Source organism: Dipteris shenzhenensis, chromosome 5 (genome assembly GCF_047967505.1).
Source record: "Dipteris shenzhenensis isolate YYH24624 ecotype China chromosome 5, Dip_SZ_1.0, whole genome shotgun sequence".
Classification (NCBI taxonomy): Eukaryota; Viridiplantae; Streptophyta; class Polypodiopsida; order Gleicheniales; family Dipteridaceae; genus Dipteris; species Dipteris shenzhenensis.
In genome coordinates, this window is record NC_141600.1 from 43,377,121 (window position 1) to 43,399,416 (window position 22,296).

Below are 22,296 nucleotides of genomic sequence, written 5' to 3' on the forward strand. Positions count from 1 at the left end.
GCGTGCCCACAATTAAGTTAAATCTTTTGCAGGAGCGATCCCCACCATTCCAGAAACTCCGGCACACAAATAAACTAACTAGGAGAGTCTTTTTGCAGAGGCCCTTCATTGAGAAACTCCATGCTGGCCACTGCTGAGAAAGCCTCAACCGGTATACATAAATACATACATATAAGGAACGGTAACCCGAGTGTTTAATCTAAAGAGTAAAGAGTAAAGGCCAAAGAGGTAGGCGGGTGGGTTGCCAACTTGTTGAAGAAAAACCAGCATGCAAGCATAAGCACATAGCTCCATTAAGACGAAGAAAGAAGAAAGAAAGAAAGAAGAAGAAGCAGCAGCAACAGCAGCAGAAGCAACAATACAAAGCTAGCTCAATAGAGCACACCAGGCTCACGCTCTGCGAGCACTCACAGGTGAGAAACAGAGGATAGAGCTCAGAAGGAATAGCTGTAGAAGAAGGAAGAGCACACAGAAGTCGCCTCAGCTCACGCTTTCAGTTCGGGCAGAAGGAAGTTCAGGGACGAAGGCCGACGCAGAGCGACAGAACCGAAGACGGAGCAGACGGAAGCGGAGGCAGAGGCGAGAGGAGAGCTGGAAGAGCTCAGTCGCGCGGACGGGAGCAGAGGCAAGCAGTGCACAGCTCCAGGAACAGCAAATGAGCGGCCTGCGATCGCGATAGCCATTGCGTGGTTGGTTGGTTGGTTGCTTGCTTGGCGACGGCCTGTTGGTCGATTCTTCCGCCCGATTCTGGCTGGTCTTGAAGCGTTTCATCCGCGTTTTGTCCCCTAGCCAATCGCAACCAGACAAACTACCGCGGAGGAAAATTTGAGAGGACAGCGGATCCCCCGAAGCCGGGCTGCCGCTCACGTTTGCTAGCTAACCTAGATCCGACACATTTTAGTCCCGAGAGAGGAGTTGAACCAAGAAGAAAGCGAAGGAGAGCAGAGGATTTCTTTCGCAAGGCAGAACTTCTCCTCCCTCTGGCAAACGGTATCGTGTCGCTCCTTGCTTTAGCTGGCGGAGTGCTCTTTTAGACCTTTCCTTCTTTTGTTGCTTGCATGTGCATGCAATAGCGCGCAGTCTGCGAAAAGCAATGTTTTCAAGCTCATAGGCGCCTTCCTTTCCATGCCTGCAGAGTTGTAGTTTCTGATCATTCTTCTACTAACCGCACTGGGCATTAGACTGTCGAATCGCTCTACAACGGGGCATAAATTTTACATGCTACTGACGACCGAATCGCACGATATCTTAAGGTTTGTTACCAGTTGGTAAACCTGATTTCATCGTGCAGGTGACACGTTGAACGCAAAATGGAGAGCCCAATGGCGTCTCAAGCTCTTTTTCCAGCGGTGAGAGGGCCAATTGAACTTTCCATTTGTTTGGTGTGCGTCGCTGTTGATGATCAGAGCCGCTAGGGATCATCTGAAATTGCATTCATTATGAACGTGCTTTTGGGGTACTGAGGCTTCTCGGATCTCGTGTAGTTGAGGCAAAAATGTGTGCTGGCTGTGGCAGGTCTCAGGCTCAGCCGCTGCTTCCGCCAGAAGCACTCAAGCTCAGACATGCAGGCTTCCTTGGAAGACGCTCGGGCTTGGCAGTGCTGCTAAAAGTGTGAGAAGTGCTAGCGGGGGTTTTCAGTGCAATAATGGAGCTGAGATGTTGAGTCACGCAGCAAATATTCCAAAACATTCAAAACGTCAGAATGGTGGAGCTTTGGGAGCCACTTGTGATTATCAAAAGATTTTGATTGCTAACCGAGGAGAAATCGCAGTTCGTATTATTCGGACAGCTCATGAAATGGGTATTCCTTGTGTCGCTGTGCACTCCACCGTTGATCGGCAGGCTCTGCATGTCCAACTTGCAGATGAGGCTGTCTGCATAGGGGAGGCACCCAGCAGCCAATCGTGAGTTCTATCCTGATTCCTTGTCGTTGTTTATGATTCGATGAGTGGCTACATAACATCATGTAATCTCTTCGCCATATCTGCTTTCTGATTTTAAGCCCTTTTGATTAATGGAACCTTGCTAGGTACTTGAACATCCCCAATATAGTTTGTGCTGCTGTCAATCGGGGCTGCACAATGCTTCATCCTGGTTACGGTTTCCTTGCTGAAAATGCTACGTTCGTTGACATATGTAAAGATCATGGTCTCAACTTCATTGGACCTAATGTGAGCGGGTGCTTTCGGGAACACTTGTAATCAGTGTCATTATTTCCATAGACACAGCCGGAATGTCATATGATTCAACGATGAGTGTGGTTGAAGTTTTTGATATACATATTTCAGCTAGAACTGTGTTTGGATGATCGCTGCATTGAATATTTTTTCTGCCTGTGATTTCAGCCGGACAGCATTCGAGTCATGGGTGACAAAGCAACAGCCCGTGAAACAATGAGGAAGGCTGGAGTTCCTACTGTGCCTGGCAGTGAAGGGCTGATAGAGGTTAGCTGACTCCTAAAACCATATGCTTGGTTTGGACAACATGATTCAATGTAGACTCTCTGTTATGAGATGATTCTCAACAGCTATGATCTGTTCAAAAGCTCCCCTTGAAGGAATGTGTTTCATGTAGGACCTATGGATACTGACGTTTGTCTTGTCTTGTATCCACCCCAGACCACAGAGGAAGCTATCAGAATCGCACATGAAATTGGTTTCCCCGTCATGATTAAGGTAGGTGTGACCTCAAAAATGTAGGCTTAATTTGGGTTTTCTGACCCTTCCTCTTCCTTAACTGCAAGAGATTCTGAAATTGAATACTCTGCTGCAGGCAACAGCAGGAGGTGGTGGCCGTGGGATGCGGCTTGCTAATCACCCAGGAGAGTTCGTGAAATTGTTGCAGGTGTGTGGTTTTTCATTTCCCATTATAACCTAGGTTCTAGATTCTGGACTAAAATTGAAAAGTCTGTTTTTTTCCTATGCCCTGCCCTTCTAGCTGATGTGCAGGCAATCTACTACCAAGGTATTCAGTTTCTCCTGTATCTGCTAGTCATCATGATGTTAGAAAAGAAATGTGTTTGACTATCCTAGCCATCATGATGTTAGAAAAGGGAGATGTTTCTAATGATATTTCTTAGCTAGTTTAGTGATCAACTGCAAGTGTTTAGACACTGACTTAACCTTAAAAACGGTAGAATCCTGGAAGCAGCGTTGTAGTTAACATGGGTTGATCCATGAGCTTTTGCTGAAGATTATTAATAAATTTTTGTTGGAAGTTGAGGTTAAAGGATTTGCGATAGTATTTGCTTTCAGCAAGCACGGAGTGAGGCAGGTGCTGCCTTCGGAAATGATGGAGTTTACTTGGAAAAGTATGTACAAAATCCAAGGCATATTGAATTCCAGGTAAATCTAAGATATACTCTCTCTCCCTATTTTCTCCTTGTGTTGCATGATGTTGATGATGCTTCCCACGTGAATTCTGCTGCGCATACATATGATTGTAAAGGCATGCCTGTAGCTTCCATGCAATTTAAATGAGTGCAGACGTACGAACGTACCTTTCACCTTTCATCCCATTTAAAGGAATGTAGAGGCATGAGTGGCTATTGTGAGATTGAAACTGCACTAGTTGGGGAATGTTCTTGGATTCATCTAGGTATATGCTTTTGCCGTATTAGCGGGCATGTACATTTCACCTTGTGAAGTTTTTGTCCAAGTTATGGCTTGCTGGTATCACGATAATTCTTTCTATCTTAAATGGTGTGTTGCCCTATCAACTAGAGTTAGATGCTTGTTTGGGAGAGACTAAAATGAAATCATTTAGACTTCACAAGCATTTGTAGCTTGAATGAAGAGATTTGGACTACTTTTTGATTAGCCTTCTCCTTTAGTGCTAGCCTTTGTCATGGCTGAGTTTGCCCTCCACCTCCAGAGTGCTAAGAGAAACTCAGTTCGAAGACTTTGTATAAATGGATGTTCAAGTATGTGTGGGTGTGTGGATTTGTATGTGTGAGAGCATATTTTATACTATGGTCTACACCCACTGTTGGGCGCTGATGACGTCAGTGGGGATGTCATAGTAACTAGTCCTTGCTATGCATGATGGAGTTTATGGTTTTCAATCTTATGAGTGACTATCGTGAGATTGAAACTGCACTATGTTGTGTTTTTAGAGGATGAGCTTGGGAATGTTCCTGGATTCATCTAGGTATTTGCTTCTGCCGTATTAGCGGACATGCAACTTTCACCTTGTGAAGTTTTTGTCCAAGTTGCGGCTTGCTAGTATTGCGATAATTCTTTCTATCTTAAATGGTGCGTTGCCCTATCAGCTAGATTTAGATGCTTGTTTGGGAGAGACTAAAATGATATCGTTTAGACTTCACAAGCAGTTGTAGCTTGAATGAAGAGATTTAGACTTTTTTTTGATTAGCCTTCTCCTTTAGTGCTAGCCTTGGTCATCGCTGAGTTTGCCCTTCACCTCCAGAGTGCCGAGAGAAACTCAGTACGAAGACTTTGTATAAATGGATGCTCAAGTATGTGTGGGTGTGTGGATTTGTATGTGTGAGAGCATATTTTTATACTATGGTCTACACCCACTGTTGGGCGTTGATGACGTCAGTGGGGATGTCATAGTAGCTAGTCCTTGCAATGCATGATGGAGTTTTTGTTTTTCAATCTTATGAGTGACTATTGTGAGATTGAAACTGCACTATGTTGTGTTTTTAGAGGATGAGTTTTGGAATGTTCTTGGATTCATCTAGGTATATGCTTCTGCCGCATTAGCAGACATGCAAATTTCACCTTGTGAAGTTTTCGTCCAAGATGCGGCCTGCTGGTACTGCGATAATTCTTTCTATCTTAAATGGTGTGTTGCCCTATGAGCTAGAGTTAGATGCTCGTTTGGGAGAGACTAAAATGAAATTGTTTAGACTTCACAAGGAGTTGTAGCTTGAATGAAGAGATTTGGACTACTTTTTGATTAGCCTTCTCCTTTAGTGCTAGCCTTTGTCATGGTTGAGTTTGCCCTTCACCTCCAGAGTGCTGAGAGAAACTCAGTACGAAGACTTTGTATAAATGGATGCTCAAGTATTTGTGGGTGTGTGGATTTGTATGTGTGAGAGCATATTTTATACTATGGTCTACACCCATTGTTGGGCACTGATGACGTCAGTGGGGATGTCATAGTAGCTAGTCCCTGCTATGCATGATGGAGTTTATGGTTTTCAATTTTATGAGTGACTATCGTGATATTGAAACTGCACTATGTTGTGTTTTTAGAGGATGAGTTTGGGAATGTTCCTGGAGTCATCTAGGTATATGCTTATGCCATATTAGCGGACATGCAAATTTCACCTTGTGAAGTTTTTGTCCAAGTTGCGGCCTACTAGTATTGTGATAATTCTTTCTTATCCTAAATGGTGCATTGCCCTATCAGCTAGATTTAGATTCTCGTTTGGGAGAGACTAAAATGAAATTGTTTAGACTTCACAAGCAGTTGTAGCTTGAATGAAGAGATTTGGACTACTTTTTGATTAGCCTTCTCCTTTAGTGCTAGCCTTCGTCATGGTTGAGTTTGCCTTTCACCTCTGAAGTGCCGACAGAAACTCAGTACGAAGAGTTTGAATAAATGGATGCTCAAGTATGTGTGGGTGTGTGGATTTGTTTGTGTAAGAGCATATTTTTATACTATGGTCTACACCCACTGTTCGGTGCTTATGACATCAATGGGGATGTCATAGTAGCTAGTCCCTGCTATGCGTAATGGAGTTTATGGTTTTCAATCTTATGAGTGACTATTGTGAGATTGAAACTGCACTATGTTGTGTTTTTAGAGGATGAGTTTGGGAATGTTCCTGGATTCATCTAGGTATATGAGTGTAATGTCCCATGTAATTTAGTTAAGGATTCTTGTTATGTTTGCAGGTTCTTGCAGACAAATTTGGAAATTGTGTTCACCTTGGAGAGCGAGACTGTAGCATTCAGGTTCTTTCTTGCTTTTGCTGGATTTCCTGTACATGCTGACTAGCTACCGTTTTCCATGTCTACTGTCTTGATAGCAGCTATTGTTGCTTTAACAAAGATTTCATTTATTATGATACAGAGAAGGAATCAGAAACTTCTGGAGGAAGCCCCATCTCCTGCTTTGACATCTGAGCTGCGGAAGGCCATGGGCGATGCAGCCGTGGCAGCGGCTACTTCCATAGGATACATTGGAGTGGGAACAGTAGAATTCCTACTTTCGGAAGATGGTTCCTTTTACTTCATGGAGATGAACACCAGAATCCAGGTACGGGTGGGCAAAAAATGTTACGGTGTATTGTTGCATGTTTACAAGATTATTTAACTTTCTTGTCTGATTCTGAGAAAATACCTGGGAAAGTGTCACCTAGCTTTGCCTTTTTTGCAAATTGTGCTTTTTGGGAATATTCGAAATATAAGATTCTCAAATTTGAAAAGAAGAATCCTTCACCATGATATGCATCTTGAATGCAGGTAGAACACCCAGTAACAGAGATGATATCTTCGACTGACTTGATTGAAGAGCAGATACGTGTGGCATTGGGTGAAAAGCTCCGGTTTGCTCAGGTCAGTGTTCACTCAACATTGAGGATTAATTCCACTTATGATGGTTGGTATTGTATTCGGGTCTCACACAAGGCTGGAAGGATTGGAGTTTTGTTACCTGCATTATGCTTGTGTCCAATCCATTGGGAATCTCAATACATTGGGCTTCGTTGGCCTGTTTCTTGTTATTGCAAGCTTTGCAATCCTAGAGGTGTTCCAGACCTATTGTGTAGAGGGAAGGTCCTCTAATCAAGGCTGTTACTGCACATTCGTCAGAGGAGGGAGAAGCCCTCAATTTACCTGGTGTAGGTACTTCCATCATCGGGTCAAGGGCCAAGGTCATGCACGAACTGGCAAATACCAGCACTGTCCCAAGTTCAACTAATGTCATAAAATAATTGGCAAAAGCCAAAGGTGCTGTTGGAGCCTGGTAGCTGTGGCCTCTTCTTTTCCTAGTTCCTGAAGATTTACACCTCAATCTCAGACTCCTGTTCCTTCCCTCTTCAGGCATCATCGTCCTCGATGATAAAGTCTGGGAATACTCTCCGTAACTGGTATACGGATTCCCAGGTAGCTTTTGATAGAGGTAAACCATGCCATGCAACCAACACCGTGGGTATCTTCCGATTGCATACTTGCATTGTTCCTCGGTCCAAGATTCCTGTTGGTTTGCGTCTTGCATTATCCTCTATCTCCTGAAACAAAACAACACCCTCGATTAGTGAGTCGCCTGTATGCAAAAATTTCTTTAAACGAGAAACATGAAACACTGGGTGCACCTTACAACCCTGTGGCAATTCTAATTTATAGGCTACCTTGCTTATTCTTTTTAGAATTAACCATGGCCCACAATATCGAGGTGATAACTTAGCACACTCTCCTGCAGTCAAAGACTTAGAGTGCGAAGGAACTCTGAGAAAAACTTTTTCTACTTCCTTAAATTCTCTAGCGGATTGGTTTTCATCTGCATACGCCTTAGCTCTATCCATAGCTTGGCGGATGTTAGCTCTCGCAAGTGCTAGCATCTCCCGCATCTGAACCACAAAGTTCGCGGCACTAGGCACTTTCTGAGATACTCCAACTATAGTTAGATTCTCTAGTCTATAACCATAGTTCAGCTCAAACAGATTAAACCCTGTAGAGGAATGTTTTCTATCATTGTAGGCAAATTCTAACAATGGAAACCACTTGTCCCATGTATGTTGCCTCAATGACACATATGCTCTAAGCATATCCTCTAAAATTTGGTTGATTCTTTTCGTCTGACCATCCATTTCTGGATGATCCCCACTACTCATTGCCAACTCAGTCCTTAGTGTCTCAAACACTGCAGTCCAAAAATGACCGGTAAATTTGACATCTCGGTCTGACACTATGGATTTGGGTAATCCATGCAAATGAAATATATCTCTAATAAACAAATCCGCCACTTGCGGGGCACTAACAGATTCTCTAGTTGAAATGAAGTGAGCCATCTTGGTAAGACGATCAATCACCACAAGGATAGAATCATATCCACCTTGTGTGTCTCAAACACCGCAGTCCAAAAATGACCGGTAAATTTGACATCTCGGTCTGACACTATGGATTTGGGTAATCCATGCAAACGAAATATATGTCTAATAAACAAATCCGCCACTTGCGGGGCACTAACAGATTCTCTAGTTGGAATGAAGTGAGCCATCTTGGTAAGACGATCAACCACCACAAGGATAGAATCATATCCACCTTGTGTCGTAGGCGGACCTACAATAAAGTCCATGGAAATGCTCTCCCACCTACCTAGTGGTATCTCCAAGGGCTGTAAAAGTCCAAGTGGCTTGACCCGCTTTGCCTTACTTGACACGAAAAACGTGTCACATATTCATGAATATGCTTTTTTATCTTTGGCCAAAAGAAATCTCGCTTCACGAGATCATATGTCTTCTCAACTCTTGGATGTCCCGCACATGGGCTATCATGGCATTGTTGAATGACTCTCTGCCTGAGATAATTTTGATTAGGTACTACTACCTTGCCATTTCTTTTCAGCATACCATCCCTTATGGCATATCTTGCATAAGTTTGGCCTTTTTTGGATGTCAGGTCATCCTTTTCTCCGAGTTTGAACACATGAGCCTTAGGCCAAAGGCTCTGGACGAACTCGTCCACCTTTTGAGTTTCTCTAATCTCGGTCATTAGAGCACTCTCTAATACCGTGAAACTCATATTATGTATAATGCGTGACAATGCATCAGCAACTTTATTATCCTTCCCTCTTCGGTACCGAATCGTCAAGTTAAACTCCTGCATGAGTTCTACCCACCTAGCTTGGCGGCATTTCAAGTGAGGTTGTTTACAAAAATGTTTCAGAGTATCGTGATCAACATCAACATAAAACTCTGACCCATACAAATAATGTCTCCATGTTTTCAAAGCATGGACATAGCATACAACTCTAATTCATGAGTTGGCCAATTTCGTTGAGAGGGAGAAAGCTTCTTGCTTTCAAAGGCTACTGGCCTTCCCTCTTGGAGAAGAACTGCTCCTACCGCAATGCCACTTGCATCGGTTTCAAGGAAAAACGGTTTCTGGGGATCAACTATTTTTAACACCGGTCCTGAGACCACAGCTTGTTTTATGGTGTTAAAACTTTCCTGTTGATTCTGTCCCCATATAAAAGGTACTTTATCTGAGGTGAGATTAGTCAATGGCGATACTATTTCAGAATATCCTTTGATATGCCTTCGATAAAATTGGACAAATCTCAAGAATGATCGCAAAGCAGTCAAACTCCGAGGGATTGGCCAAGTCAGTATCGCAGCCACTTTCTTTGGATCCATTTCTACCCTCTCAGGAGTAAGTATGAATCCTAAATATTTAAGTCTTACCATACACAATATAGTTTTCTTTTTATTTACATAAAGACTGGCTTTCCTTAAAGTACTGAACACTATTCTTAAGTGTTCATGATGCTCAGTAATACTTTTACTGAATACCAGAATATCGTCAATAAAGTGTACTACAAACTTTCCGATATACGGACGTAGTAAATCGTTCATAAGCATGACGAATGTAGCTGGAGCATTGGTAAGTCCAAAGGGCATCATCAAAAACTCATAATGTCCAAACCTGCTTCTTAAAGCGGTTTTATGCACATCCTCGGCTCTACTACGGATTTGATGGTAGCCACATTTAAGATCTATCTTACTGAAAATTACGGCCCCATATAATGCATCTAACAAATCATCGATCCGAGCCATCCGATACCTGTGCTTAATCGTGATATTATTCAATGCTCCTATACAAAGGCGAAAAGTATCATCTTTCTTCTTCTTTAATATCACTGGCGAAGCAAAAGGTGAGAAACTTGGTTGAATCTGCCTCAACTTGAGGTATTCTTCCAGTTGTCTTCGTATCTTCGCCTCTTCGGTGAAACTCAATCTAAAGAGAGGTCTATTTATAGGTTTTGCCCCCGGGATTAGTTCAATCTTATGCTGAACATTCCGCTCTGGAGGTAACCCATAAGGTAGCTCATCCCTAAAACAATCAGAGAACTTCTCTGTTATTTGATCAGCCAGCTTGGCCATCTCTCCATTTTGAGCAACATCAGTGCTAGCCGAAGAATCATTAATCGGCTCTACCGATGCTGTATAAAGAAACAAAAACTCTTCTTGAGCTTTTCGAATTTCCATTACGGAAACCAACAGTCCTTAAGGTATATCTTTTTCACCTCGTAAGACATACATCACATCATTCATTTTGAATTGATAAATGTGCTTTTTCCAATCTATGGATGAATTCTTCCTAGAATGCCAAGCCTTGCCCAGGGCTATGTCTGCATGAGCAAGCTTAGTCATTTCAAAATCAAGCTTCTCAGCATAGTCCTGAATTCGAAGCTCCAACTGGGTAACCCTTTGGTCCCATACTTCAGTTGAACTTCCATCTGCCATTCTGACTGTATATGCATAGTCAGATGGGCTAGTCTTTAGTTTCAGTCTCTTTACAAGCTTGGAGTTAATTACATTGTGCATTGATGGTGAGTGAAACAACACAATGACATCATGATTAGCTACTTGCCCTTTCATCTTAATTAACTCCGTATCATTAAAGGCTGTATACTCCGTTGCTGCGGGCTTTGACAGGATATTATCAGGTGCACTAGTTACTAACTTAGCAACAAACACACATAACAAAACATGTACTGACCTTTGAGAAGATCCCGCTAGCTGAATCTGCATCTGTTCTACTTTGGGACTTCCCTCCATTTCCATGTCGCATTCTGAGACCACCATCTCAGCCATCCGACGATCCTTGTTTCGTGGACAATCTTTCCATTGATGAGGCTGAAGGCATCCAAAACACAAGCCTTCTCTCCTCGCTTTTTCCCTTTGCTCTGGGTTCAAAGAAAACTTCGACCAAGCCTGGGCTGCCATTGGTGTTACTTTTCTTTTCATTCCAATGGTGGTACTTAATTTAGGAGTCTCAACTGGTTTCGCCTGCTTGGCTTGACCACTAGGCTGTGAGGTACTCCCTTTGCTAATCAACTTCTTCTTAAACCCAGTTTTCTTCGGGTACCCATATTGAGTCGCAACTTGCACAGACCCACTTGGTCTGTTCCCTTTTGCATTCTCATAGTTCAGGGTTATGGCAATTGCTTCATCCAGCGTGTTCGCATAGTTAGCCCGAACTTCCATCTTGATTGGATCATTCAATCCAAAGATAAAATCTTTTACTTGGATTGACTGAGGTAGGGGTTCATCAACCTTCATTACACTTTCTCTAAACTTATCAGTGTATTCCGCCACTGATAAATTTCTTTGACGAAGGTTTCGATACTGATCCCAAGCTCGGGATGCTTCGTGAGAAGGTAAGAAGTGTTTTCTAAATTCCTTTTTAAACCCCTTCCAAGTAGTGGATGCCACTCCATCTTTCTGCTGTTTTATCCACCACCTATCTGCTGCCTCATTAAACATATGGATGGCCTCGTGGATTTTCTTCATATCATTCTTGATTTCACAAATGGCGAAGGCCTCGTCCCATTTGTGTAACCAGGTCTCAATGATATCGGAACTACGGTCAGACATCCGACCAGAATACTTTTCTGGCCTATAATTGGCAATATTAGGCACCTTAGCCCTCCTAGGCTCGATCGTATGAACATTGGACTCCGGTTCCATTGGAGATTTACCTTTCTCTTCACGAGATGGTCTAGTAGACATACTATGAACCATTTTCTTGAGCTCAGATTGCCCTACATTTGCTTGTAGCTGCTGCGCTAAAATCTGTTGCAAGGCATCTTCTAACATTGCAATTCTGCCAGATAGTGTATGACTTGTTGGACGCGACACCTGCGGGGTCGGCCGAACTCCCGACTCTACGGCATCCATCCTAGAAGCTTCTTCTTCTACTTCCATTTAGGTCGATGGGTGTTTAAAAAAAAAAAAAAGGAGAATAAATAATAAAACACCGCTTGAAACTGTATTTACAAATCAAAAGTCCAACTTCCAAATTTACAGCTAACCAGGCATATATCACACTGCAACCAAAACCACTTTTTCCTATACTAGGGAAACTCCTGCAGTCCGAAATAACTCAAATACGGAGGCAATTAAACGAGTACATATTCCAACGAACTTTAAAAGGCATAGAGAGCTCCTTGGTCATATTTCAGCTGCATGACGAAATCTCGCAGATGCTATTTGAACACATGCCCATGCGGGTGATGGGATATCTCAAGACGAGTCTGTGAGCAATACATGCACGTAGCAATTCCTTCTGCACCCACTCTCTGTGAGTATCTGTTCTGGATGCAACTTGCAAAGTAATCGTGTCGTAGCAGCAAACACCCCGTCCAGCTTCAATCTTTGGTATTAACAAAAATTCTGTCAGACATTTATTACGTCCGCTCCAAATGACGTGCACTCAATCTGATATTGAATTATAACCACAGCTAGCCCCTGCGATGCCAATAAGCTCTGAAGTCAATAAGTTGTGATCAACGCGTGCGCCACCCTGATGTTCCACGCAGCCCCAACGTTGACGAGCTATTGCGAACAAAGAAGAGCGTGATCGTTTATCACGCCCGCAGGTCTCTTCATTTCCATGACTTTGCTAGCAAAGCCAAGCCCACACACGTATCGCTTCCTTACACGCGTAGCTCGTATGCCAAATGTTTGAATCCCTTTATAATTAAAAGATCGAATCGCACTCAGGTCACGCAATCATCATTCGTTTTGATGTCGATTTGGAATATTGATCGGGTATCTCCTATTTCAATGACGTCCGTGAACATATCATACCGAAATACAATCTGTGCTTCGTGTTATTCATCGTCAATTTTGGGCATCACACAGTCCTTTGATTCACAAATTGCCGCGATATACTGCAGACGCACAAATACCGTGGACATAGAACACCAAAGCCTTTCTCAATTCATCGTTGGTCTGAAGCTGTACGTCGAGTTGACAGACCACGACAATCACCAAATCCTGCACTCTGATACCAAATGACACATCCAGAACCGCTTACTTCTAGCTTTTCATCGAATCACGGGCATAGGCACATAAAATCACCTCCCAGCCGATCTCGGTGGTAGTAAGCTCTAATCATCAGAATCGTTACGTGAAGGGTCTTGCTTACACAATTCCACCAAGCCCCAAATTTCCCTAGATGGATCTAGTATGCCACATGTCTTTATTCTAGGGTCCCTCCTTAATGCATCATTTACCCCTCTCTTGGAATATCATTAAAACCATTTGTCCCTTGGCACATTTCATGCATTTAGGTCCCTTAGCCTTAGATCCACCTAGTCTAGTGCCATGTCACCTTCACAGAGGACCTTGACCTTGATTCCTTTTTGATCATTTACATGAAGCCCAAACAAATATAATACAAACATTGATCCTTCAAAGGAAAATGCCGACTGACCCTTCCGAGGTCATGTTACCTCGACTTGAGCGTAACATTACTGAATGATACTGCAGTTGCAACTGTGGAGGACATTCTTTGACTATCCTCACTGACTTAAGGGTGTGGCAATATTGAAGGATTGTCAATCTCCAATGGATGCCAGGCAATTGTCACATCCCTCCTGAACTGAGAACTAACCGGGGAGGGAATTGCATGACTATCCTCACTGAATGCCGAGGAATGGTCAACCTCTGTACTGCTGATAGCTACACCTACTACTTCTGCTGTGAAGGTACTCCCTCATGCTAGGCCTGAAACTTGTCTAGTGGACCCCTGAGACGCCCCCTCTTGCTGAGGCTTAAGGCCAGTGGGACTGGAAATTGAGTCCACTAGTCTTGAAAACTCATGATGAGAAGGTACGTCCCCATTATTGTGATTTGCTGCTAGGACTCCCTCCAACCTTCCTCAGATTAGAAAGAACCATGCTATAATGCTGGCAAAAACGCCCTACAAGTGTTTGTACATGACTGCCAGAATGGCGTACAAAATGGATATCCTTTGGAATCATGCTGCTGTAATGACTGCAAAATTTGTTAGAAATCAAACAACAGAGGGTATGCACAGCGGAAGACTGATAGAATAGCCCAGGAGCTCACACAGTGTGTATGGGGTGTGGAATCACAAACTTCTTAACTTAATGTGCATCACATAGATGTGCAGACTCATCAATAGACAATGAGCCAGCCAGATATAGAAGCTACCAAAAGAATATATATTTCTGTCCAAAGCTATGGACACAATACAAAAGAGAGATAGATCCAGAGTCCCACCGATGGTGTGGTCCCTGATCTTACCACAAGGTACTTCTACTATCTGCTAGATATCTCTAGACTCGAGCCTGCGTGCTCCACCTCGAGCGTCTGTAGACTTTCTGTCCAGAATGTTCTTGTCCACCTTGCTGTCTGGAAACCAACCTAGGTGGGCAGCACTTACTAGCTCAGTCTGCAGTTCTCTTTAGGTCTCCTTCACCTCCTGGCAATAGGCCCAAGGAAGCCCTAACTTCTGCTCCTGTCTGCTGTAGATCTGCTGCTCCAGAAGATGATTAATGAGGGCCTGGAGGCCCTCCTTTTATAGGCCTCCAAGGGCTGCTGCAAAAACCAACCACGCAGCCTCATTCTGGCCGACCAGACTGGCCGACCAGTCAGCTGCTGGTCCAGCCCTTTAAGGGCTCTCAAATGGGGCCCTTTGGCCCACTCTTCTAGGGCTGTAGCCCTCCTTTCAAGGCAGGGTCCCAGCACCCTTTGGCTGCCTATATAAGGCCTGGTTGGCTGGCTCCAATCAGCCCAACCAGCCCCTCCTTGTGGCCGACCTGCAACCCCACTGCTGATCTGTCCCGTCCTCTTGCACCATCTCCAAGGCCCTGCTGCAGGTTGTACACCTGCCCATAGACCCACCAAACTATTCACCTCCAAGGAGCCTATACCCCGGGATACCTTTGCCCTCTGGTGCTGCTCCAAACATGCCTCTGACAGGCCAGATCCAGGCTGAACATCCATAGCCAACTCTTCGTCCATGAGCTTCGTTTGTTGCAGCCACCATGGCTCCTCCAGGTTCTTCTTTCTTTCTCTGATCTTTGCCCCCATGGCAGCCATAGTGCTGCCCATGTGGCCTTCTCTCAGGACTCAGGTCCACCCCCCCAATGCTCTCCTCATATGGGGGCTTACAGATGGGGAGGTGACCTTTCCAACCAAATTGCTTTGAAAGCCTCCTGTTGAACTAGGCGCCTAGATATGCGGGATCTGCTGTGCACTGCTGCTGGCCATGAACTACTACTGTTGCATGGCTGCAGGCTGGGAGAAATGGCCTCAAACTCTCTGTCTGAAATGGGGGGCAAAGAGCCCTTCATATAAGGCCTGCAATGGCTGACTAAGCCAACCAGTTGACTTACCAGGTCAGGCCGACCTGGCTGGCTGGTTGACTGCCCTTGTCCGACCAGATCTGGTTGGATTGAATGGCGTCCAAACGCCCTCCGAATGCTGCTGTTCTGCCGTCCTCTGGACGGAGGTTGGCCACCTATGATCTATCCTTGTTTTGCTGCTTTTTTGTGCTTTCTGGTGGTCTGAGCTTAGCCAACCAGTGTGGCACTATGCACATGACCAAGTTCTGTGCACTAAAGAGTTGAAATGCAAGACTCTGCAAATAATGCTTATGATTGAACACCTTTCCTCCTAGTGTGTTTATACAGCTATTAATATTACATTGTTACAGCCCTGAAATATTGATATAGCTTATTGCACTGTCCATTCCTCTTATTTCTACAACTTCGATACTAAATTTGTTGCAAGGATACTGATGATGCGCTTGCTTGAACATCCAGGAAGATATTGTCTTTAGAGGACATTCCATCGAATGCCGAATAAATGCAGAAGATGCATTCCGAGGGTTTCGGCCAGGACCAGGTGCACATCTATCCACTGTCAGTACTGTTACATTTTATGTTTTGTGGCCATTTATAAGGAGTCTGGATTTAGAGCATCATGTTTGTCATTTCTCCCTCAGGTCGCATCACGGGCTATTTGCCACCTGGAGGTCCTTTTGTAAGAATGGACAGCCATATATACTCAGATTATGTGGTCCCACCTAGCTATGATTCTCTTCTTGGAAAGGCAAGTCTAAAGCAAATCTAACTGTCTATATATGCTTCAAGCCTTTCTCATTGTCCCATGTTCTTCCATTTGTTATTTGTATGTCTAGGCTGTGATGGTGTTACTCATTGCCTATTGTTGTTGTGCTTGCGTTTGGAATACCTATAGATAAACTTTGTTGTTACTGCATCAAATTGGTCCAGTAAGAATACTAGGTTGAGATTATGGGACAATTATCACACATTTGAGCATATACAATAGATTAAGAGGAGAAAAAGGGCAATTTCTGAATGTTAAGTATTATTATGTTCCCCCTTCCCTCCCAATCATGTCAATGTCAATATTTTGTACACCGTGTGTTTCTCTTTCTTCATCTCTTGGGTTTTCTTTGGTCTGGGTATGTTTTTATTAGTGGAGAAGTGGTAACATCTCACATCTATCAAGCAGTGGGGCTTTTCCAAGTAGCTCAATAACTTAGTATAGCTTATCCATTGTACTGATGAGTTATGCTCTTTGTTTACTAGGCATCCCTCTTTGTTTCTATTTGTGAATGCCCTCTATTTTTTTCGAACAGAGAGTGAATGCCCTTTATTACTTGGTTTGTTAGTGTTTTGAATTCTTTATTATTTTAAATTAGTATAATTCTTTTAAAAGTACAGCTTTATTATTTTAAATTATTATTATTCTTTTAAAAGTACACCTTTATTTGAATATACCCTTGTCTACGTTCTTCCTATAAAAAATATGCACCAATTGAAAGGTATAAAATGATCTGTTCTTACAATGAATTTAATGATTCTTGTCTAGAGATGCATTTGCATTTCCTCTCATTGACCGTTTTATTGGAAAGGACAATCATAGTTGATCGGATCATGTTTATAGTTTATATGCTAACCAGACGTATGATGTTGGGACACACATTGTTCTTTCTGGTTTATGCAGCTTATTGTGTGGGCGCCTACTAGAGAGAGAGCTATCGTTCGAATGCAACGAGCTTTGAACGACACCATCATTACTGGTAAGTGAGCATGTGAGACATGATGGTTAACCTAAATAGGTATTATTAATTTCACTCTGTATGCCTGGGTAAGACCTGGGGCTCTATTAAGAATTAGTGTAGAACTGCTTCTGTTCTTATCTCAACTACTTTACTAGCATGCATCTAGCTCACAAATGATGCAACACCTTCTCTCTATCATGTGCTTAGCACCGACAACGATAAACCATGGGACTCAAATTGAAAGCTGTACAGAATGCATGCGATGAGAATTGAAGGGAAAATGGGACTCAAAATGGCTCACCAATAGGGAATGGCACCCATGTGGGGTCAGCTTGTTCCATTGGACATTCTACATGCAATAGAGTCTTTTGGAGGGTGGAAGAGAGAGCTTGCATATACAAAATGAAGACTACGGCATTACGTGAATGACAAGGGATGTGTGGACTAATTATTGCTCTTCATTATGCACAATATTTGGAGGAGGGGGGGGGAGAGAGAGTTTGCACAGGTAGAATGAAGATTACGATGTTACTGAAGGACGAGGGACCTGTGGACTAATAATTGCCCTTCATGATGCACAATGAGTTGTCAATAGGTTGGACTACTTTCGGCCTGTAATGAACAAGATGTTGCAGATTTCTTTAATGGCATCTTCATTTACGAGCAAGCAGAACCTATCGAGCAAGTCGATGTTGGGTTTGGGGATGAGAGGAGCACACAAAAACGTGGAGTTGTATGTACTATGGAAAATGGAAGAGTTGTTTTGTAGAGAATAACCAAAACGAGGAATATATCTCTATAAAGGTAACTAACCTAGGGGAAAAACTGTGCCCCAAGGATGTGTTCATGCCCTACACTACTCATAATCTAACGACTCCTCCTTATATTGGGAGTGTGAACATGTATAGAGGAATGGATCAATCAGCAAAAAGAAATAAGCCTATGTATGTGGAACCTTAGCAATGCCTTCTGAACAGATTAGCAACATTGTCCTATGTAGAGTAGTAGGCCATTGTGATGTCTCGTGCATGAAGCCTTTCCCTGACATAGTGATAGTGAATCTCAATGTGCTTGGTACAGGCATGACAAATTCCTTGCCACAGCTGCAGTGCTCCGATTATAGGGAGAATAGTAGCAGGTGTTTGTCGACAGTGACGATCTCCAAGTAACCTCCTCAGCCATACACAATCTACCGTTGCAGTGAAGACTCTCTGGATTCAGCCTCATAGGTAGAGTTGGCAATAGTGGGTTGTCTCTTAAAAAGATATGACTTGCCAAGAAAAACATTATTCCCACTGGTGGATTGTTAGGTATCATAATCATCTGCTCAGTCTAAATCAATGAAATCATATTATCGCCTGGATAAAACAATCCAAGATTTTGTGTACCTTGTGGGTAAGGGAAAGTATGCTTAATTGCTTGCCAATGCTTAGTACCGGGACTGTGGATAAACTTTCTGGACTGGGAAGGAAAAATCCATTCCTTGCTTTAGGTAATTATGATTAGTCTTGCTCATATGAGACCTATAGTGGGAGACTATGAGCTTAGTAATGTTACTCATGGTCGACTGAATCAATGCTCTAGTAGGCTAGGAGTGTCCGCCTCAACTTGATGCAGGTGGGCTTGGAGCCAGTGATGCATTTGGTGTGTTGCCACATGGATTTGGACTATGTCCCATCCAAACCCCTCGCAAAATCCACCCGTTTAGAGATTGTTTGTCACACAAGCCTCCAAGCATTGGAAGGCCTTGTTTTACTTCCCCCCCTCATCTCCACGAGACAAATGATAGCGAGTTCGAATGCACATGGTTTTCATGATCGTGTGCATCAGCAACCACAATATTTGATCCTACCCAAAGTTGCAATCAGCCCTTGTAGGAGCATATGTTTTTGGCCTCAAATATATGCCAATTAAGCCGCTACCTTTCAAGGCAAGGCCTAAGGATATGGTCCCTCGGTGTGGGACCAAGAGTGAGAGTCTACATCCCCATGGGATAGGCCATCGCCCCGAATGTTTTTGAGCTCATGGTTGGATTGGTAGTACGAATGGGATTAGGTCTTGGGTAGCTAAAGGTTGAGCTTCACAAGGTTTATGCACATGCATGCTGACATCAGAGAATACTCTACCCTTTTGGTGATAGCTTACAGAGCGTCCACCAGCTTGGACACTTGGAATGTTGGGAACACTGCAACAATTTGGAGTCTACGGATGATAAACCTGGGGGGGATTTCTTTCTGCAAAGCCTCCCACCGGAAGGGGCACATGGGAGTTGTCCATTTTCTCCATTAGGGGCGGTGATCCATTGTGAGAGGCAGAGTTCGCCAGGATTAAGGGGAGCCTTTGGTCCAGTACTGCTAGATGGCCTCTTGGAGAGGTTGGACAGGTTTTACATCAGTGACTGGGCCATACATGGGGGTGGCTAACTCGGAATTCATTTTAAATATGCATGACAATTCAGTAGCTTAGATGGATGTTACATTAAGGGTACTGAAGCTGCGTATAAGGATTATGTCTTTTTAAATTCCCATTGAGCAAAATCGCCTTAGGTTTAGGTTCTCTATCATCTTTAAGCAATAATTGCGATTATGTGCATTATCAATTCATCACACAAACAGAAGGAAAAATAGTGCTTCAATCCACAAAACAAATCCTCCCCCCCCTTTTCGTTACTTCTGATCCTCTCTTTTTCGTTTTGAAATGCTTTAATCTTTCAAAGCCCCTAAAGATTTTGAATAATAGGGCTAAAAATATTTAAAATATGTGCGATCAATGATAGCTCAGTAGTCAGTTCTAGCAGTTTCTTATGGTTGTGTGGGTTCACTATGAAGAAATAAACAACACGAGGATACTTTTCAATATATAAGTACTAGAGCACTTGGGTTATCAACTTTTTTGTTCGAGTATTCATGTTGAAACTTGGTGCTAATCGATGGACTAGTTTTGAGTAATGATTTTCGTCCTCTCTTTCTATTGCAGGCATACCAACAACAATTGACTATCACAAGCTCATTCTAGAAATCCAGGTAAAATGTGCCTGTTTTTATAACCATAAAATGATTGTTATGGTTCTCATATATTGGTTTCATGTACTGCTTTAAAAGTTCATTAAGTTTTATTATGCTTAAACAGGACTTCAAGGATGGGAAAGTTGACACAGCATTTATCCCAAAACATGAAGAAGAATTGGCCGCTGTGAGTGAATTAAACCTTGTGGCTGCTTAACTTTCCCATAATTGTTTATATTTACTCTTGTTGACATGAGTTATACATGTTAACGTTTTTGAGGGAAAGGGAAAAATAATTTGCATGCTTATCATATATTAGGAAATAGACAAAGGTAGGAAGACAGCAACAGACATAAAATGAATACCTCTGGATGATGAGTACTTATATAGGGTGTCCCTGGCTAAGGAACGGGCTGATGATGCCTATGTTGACAATGCAGCCATCCAGCCTGGGCTTGTGAATGGGTAAATTTGTAGTGGTTGTAGGATATTGGGTCCGTCAGTTATATCATTTCTGCTTCGTGTTCCCTCTGCATACCCAGTTGGAATAAGTAATTTTGGTCAAATTGTTTAGTCTCTTAAGAATAGATGTCTGGTGTTAATTCTGCATGGGCATGGGTACTTATTGCAATTTCAGTTCTAGCAGACTCCCTGACAACTAGAGTTGCTGTTTGGCGTGCATATGTATAATTTTTGTTTGGACTTGGATTACTATCTTTGCTGAATCGTATACTGAGTGTTTTAACTGGACGAGCTGATGTTGTGTCTATCCTTGCAAGCAGATTATTTACATGCTGTTTTTCCATTATACATATTAGATTTCGTTTGGTGATTAGGTAAGGACACTCCATTGTCAATGAGAGCATATCAAGGGAAGACATGAAATTTTGCAACTGTCATCAAACCCCAAAACCCCACAAATATTCCAAAAAAATAATTCCAGCAAGTATTATAAATCAATGGCCCGCTGCATACTGAGGTTTAAATCTCGTGTGATGTTTATCTCTTGTTTGTGCCTGCTCTGATGTATTGTCTGGTTAAGTGAAATATTTGAAAAGTGGCTGGGTGAAGCTAGTTCTGTACTGTGGACATAAAGCTGAGTTCATTTTTTCATTTTTTCCTTTTGTTTGTTTTTCTTGGTGGGGGGGGGGGGGGGTATGTGGTTTGCAGCCAATGCAGATTGTGAAGGTGCCAACGAAGGAAAAAGAAACAGCCAAGGCAATGGCTTGAAGAAATTTAAAGTGACTGTTGGAAGTCAGCAGTGAACTTGTACCGGCATTGTTTTAAGCCATAGATTGAGTACCGATTCTTATAGGGTAGATGACTTGTCATGTCATCTCCTCATGCATTTTTGTGGGAATCAATATCTTGCTTAGAGCTAATAAAATGTGTTGTGTTTGAGCTCTCTCTCTCTCTCTCTCTCTCACACACACACACACACACACACTCACACACACACACACACACACTTTTTTTTTTTTTTTCATGAAACCAGTAACTATATTATTAACATGAGATCAATGTACATGACATTAGACTCTAAAAGAGAGCCTAATGGAAGAACTAAAAAATAGTCAGAAAACACTTCAAGGCTAGTAGCATCCAAGTCCCTCGCAGCATAACTATCCTATAAAGATTGCTTGAGGGGCATTCGGAAGAAAGCATATGCCTGAGGAAACTGTTGTCCCATGCTAGAATGCAATCTCTGTGTCCAAATAGTCCATAGTACCCAAAAACGAGTCCAGTGAAAGAAAAGGAGGAATGGAGACATCTGAGATGAGAAGCATCCAAACATCCAGAAGAGTTTCTCGAATCTGATAGAGGAAACCGAAGCCACAGCAAATGAGAAACATGAGTGAACAATATCCGAGAGTGCGGGCAAGACCATAACAAATGGGGAACTGTCTCATGGTGATGAGAGCAACGGGGGCAGGAAGGGGAAGCAATGCGACGTGTTGCCAATTTCACCCCAATGGAAAAAGCTCCCACTATACATCTCCAAAAGAAAAGCCTCTCTTTCAATGGCAATTTGGCTTTCCAAATTTTCTTTAGTCGTGATTGCCACCAAGATAAAGGCCTATCCAAATTCCAAAGAGTGTTGGCATGCTTATCAATCCATGGCGGTGAAAGAAGAAATCTGTAGACCATCGAGGAGGCCAGATTATGCATTGAAAGCGAACATGTAGCAGGGGATAAGGAAGTCAGATTCCAGGCCAGCAATCTGTCCTGTACAAACAGTGGGAGGAACA

General features: G+C 42.9%; 1 protein-coding gene across 1 annotated transcript; it reads left to right on the plus strand.

The window, feature by feature from the left end:
* Positions 1–233: 233 nt before the first annotated feature.
* On the plus strand, positions 234–21,441 carry LOC147902062 (biotin carboxylase 1, chloroplastic-like). Its single transcript, XM_087374654.1, has 17 exons — positions 234–990; positions 1,292–1,349; positions 1,516–1,904; positions 2,030–2,171; positions 2,346–2,444; positions 2,619–2,675; positions 2,773–2,844; positions 3,255–3,344; positions 5,865–5,924; positions 6,043–6,228; positions 6,435–6,527; positions 15,775–15,856; positions 15,957–16,063; positions 16,985–17,060; positions 20,019–20,065; positions 20,172–20,234; positions 21,218–21,441. The coding sequence occupies exons 2-17, from the start codon at positions 1,311–1,313 to the stop codon at positions 21,275–21,277; spliced, it is 1,662 nt and encodes a 553-aa protein (XP_087230780.1). The 5' UTR covers positions 234–990; positions 1,292–1,310; the 3' UTR covers positions 21,278–21,441.
* The last annotated feature ends 855 nt before the right edge of the window (positions 21,442–22,296 follow it).

Bases quoted from the DNA above. Each gene is read 5' to 3' on its own strand.
- LOC147902062 (XM_087374654.1), top strand. From the start codon at position 1,311: ATGGAGAGCCCAATGGCGTCTCAAGCTCTTTTTCCAGCG. The intron at 2,445-2,618 runs GTTAGCTGACTC...TATCCACCCCAG, and splicing joins GCAGTGAAGGGCTGATAGAG to ACCACAGAGGAAGCTATCAG. The intron at 3,345-5,864 runs GTAAATCTAAGA...TTATGTTTGCAG, and splicing joins CAAGGCATATTGAATTCCAG to GTTCTTGCAGACAAATTTGG.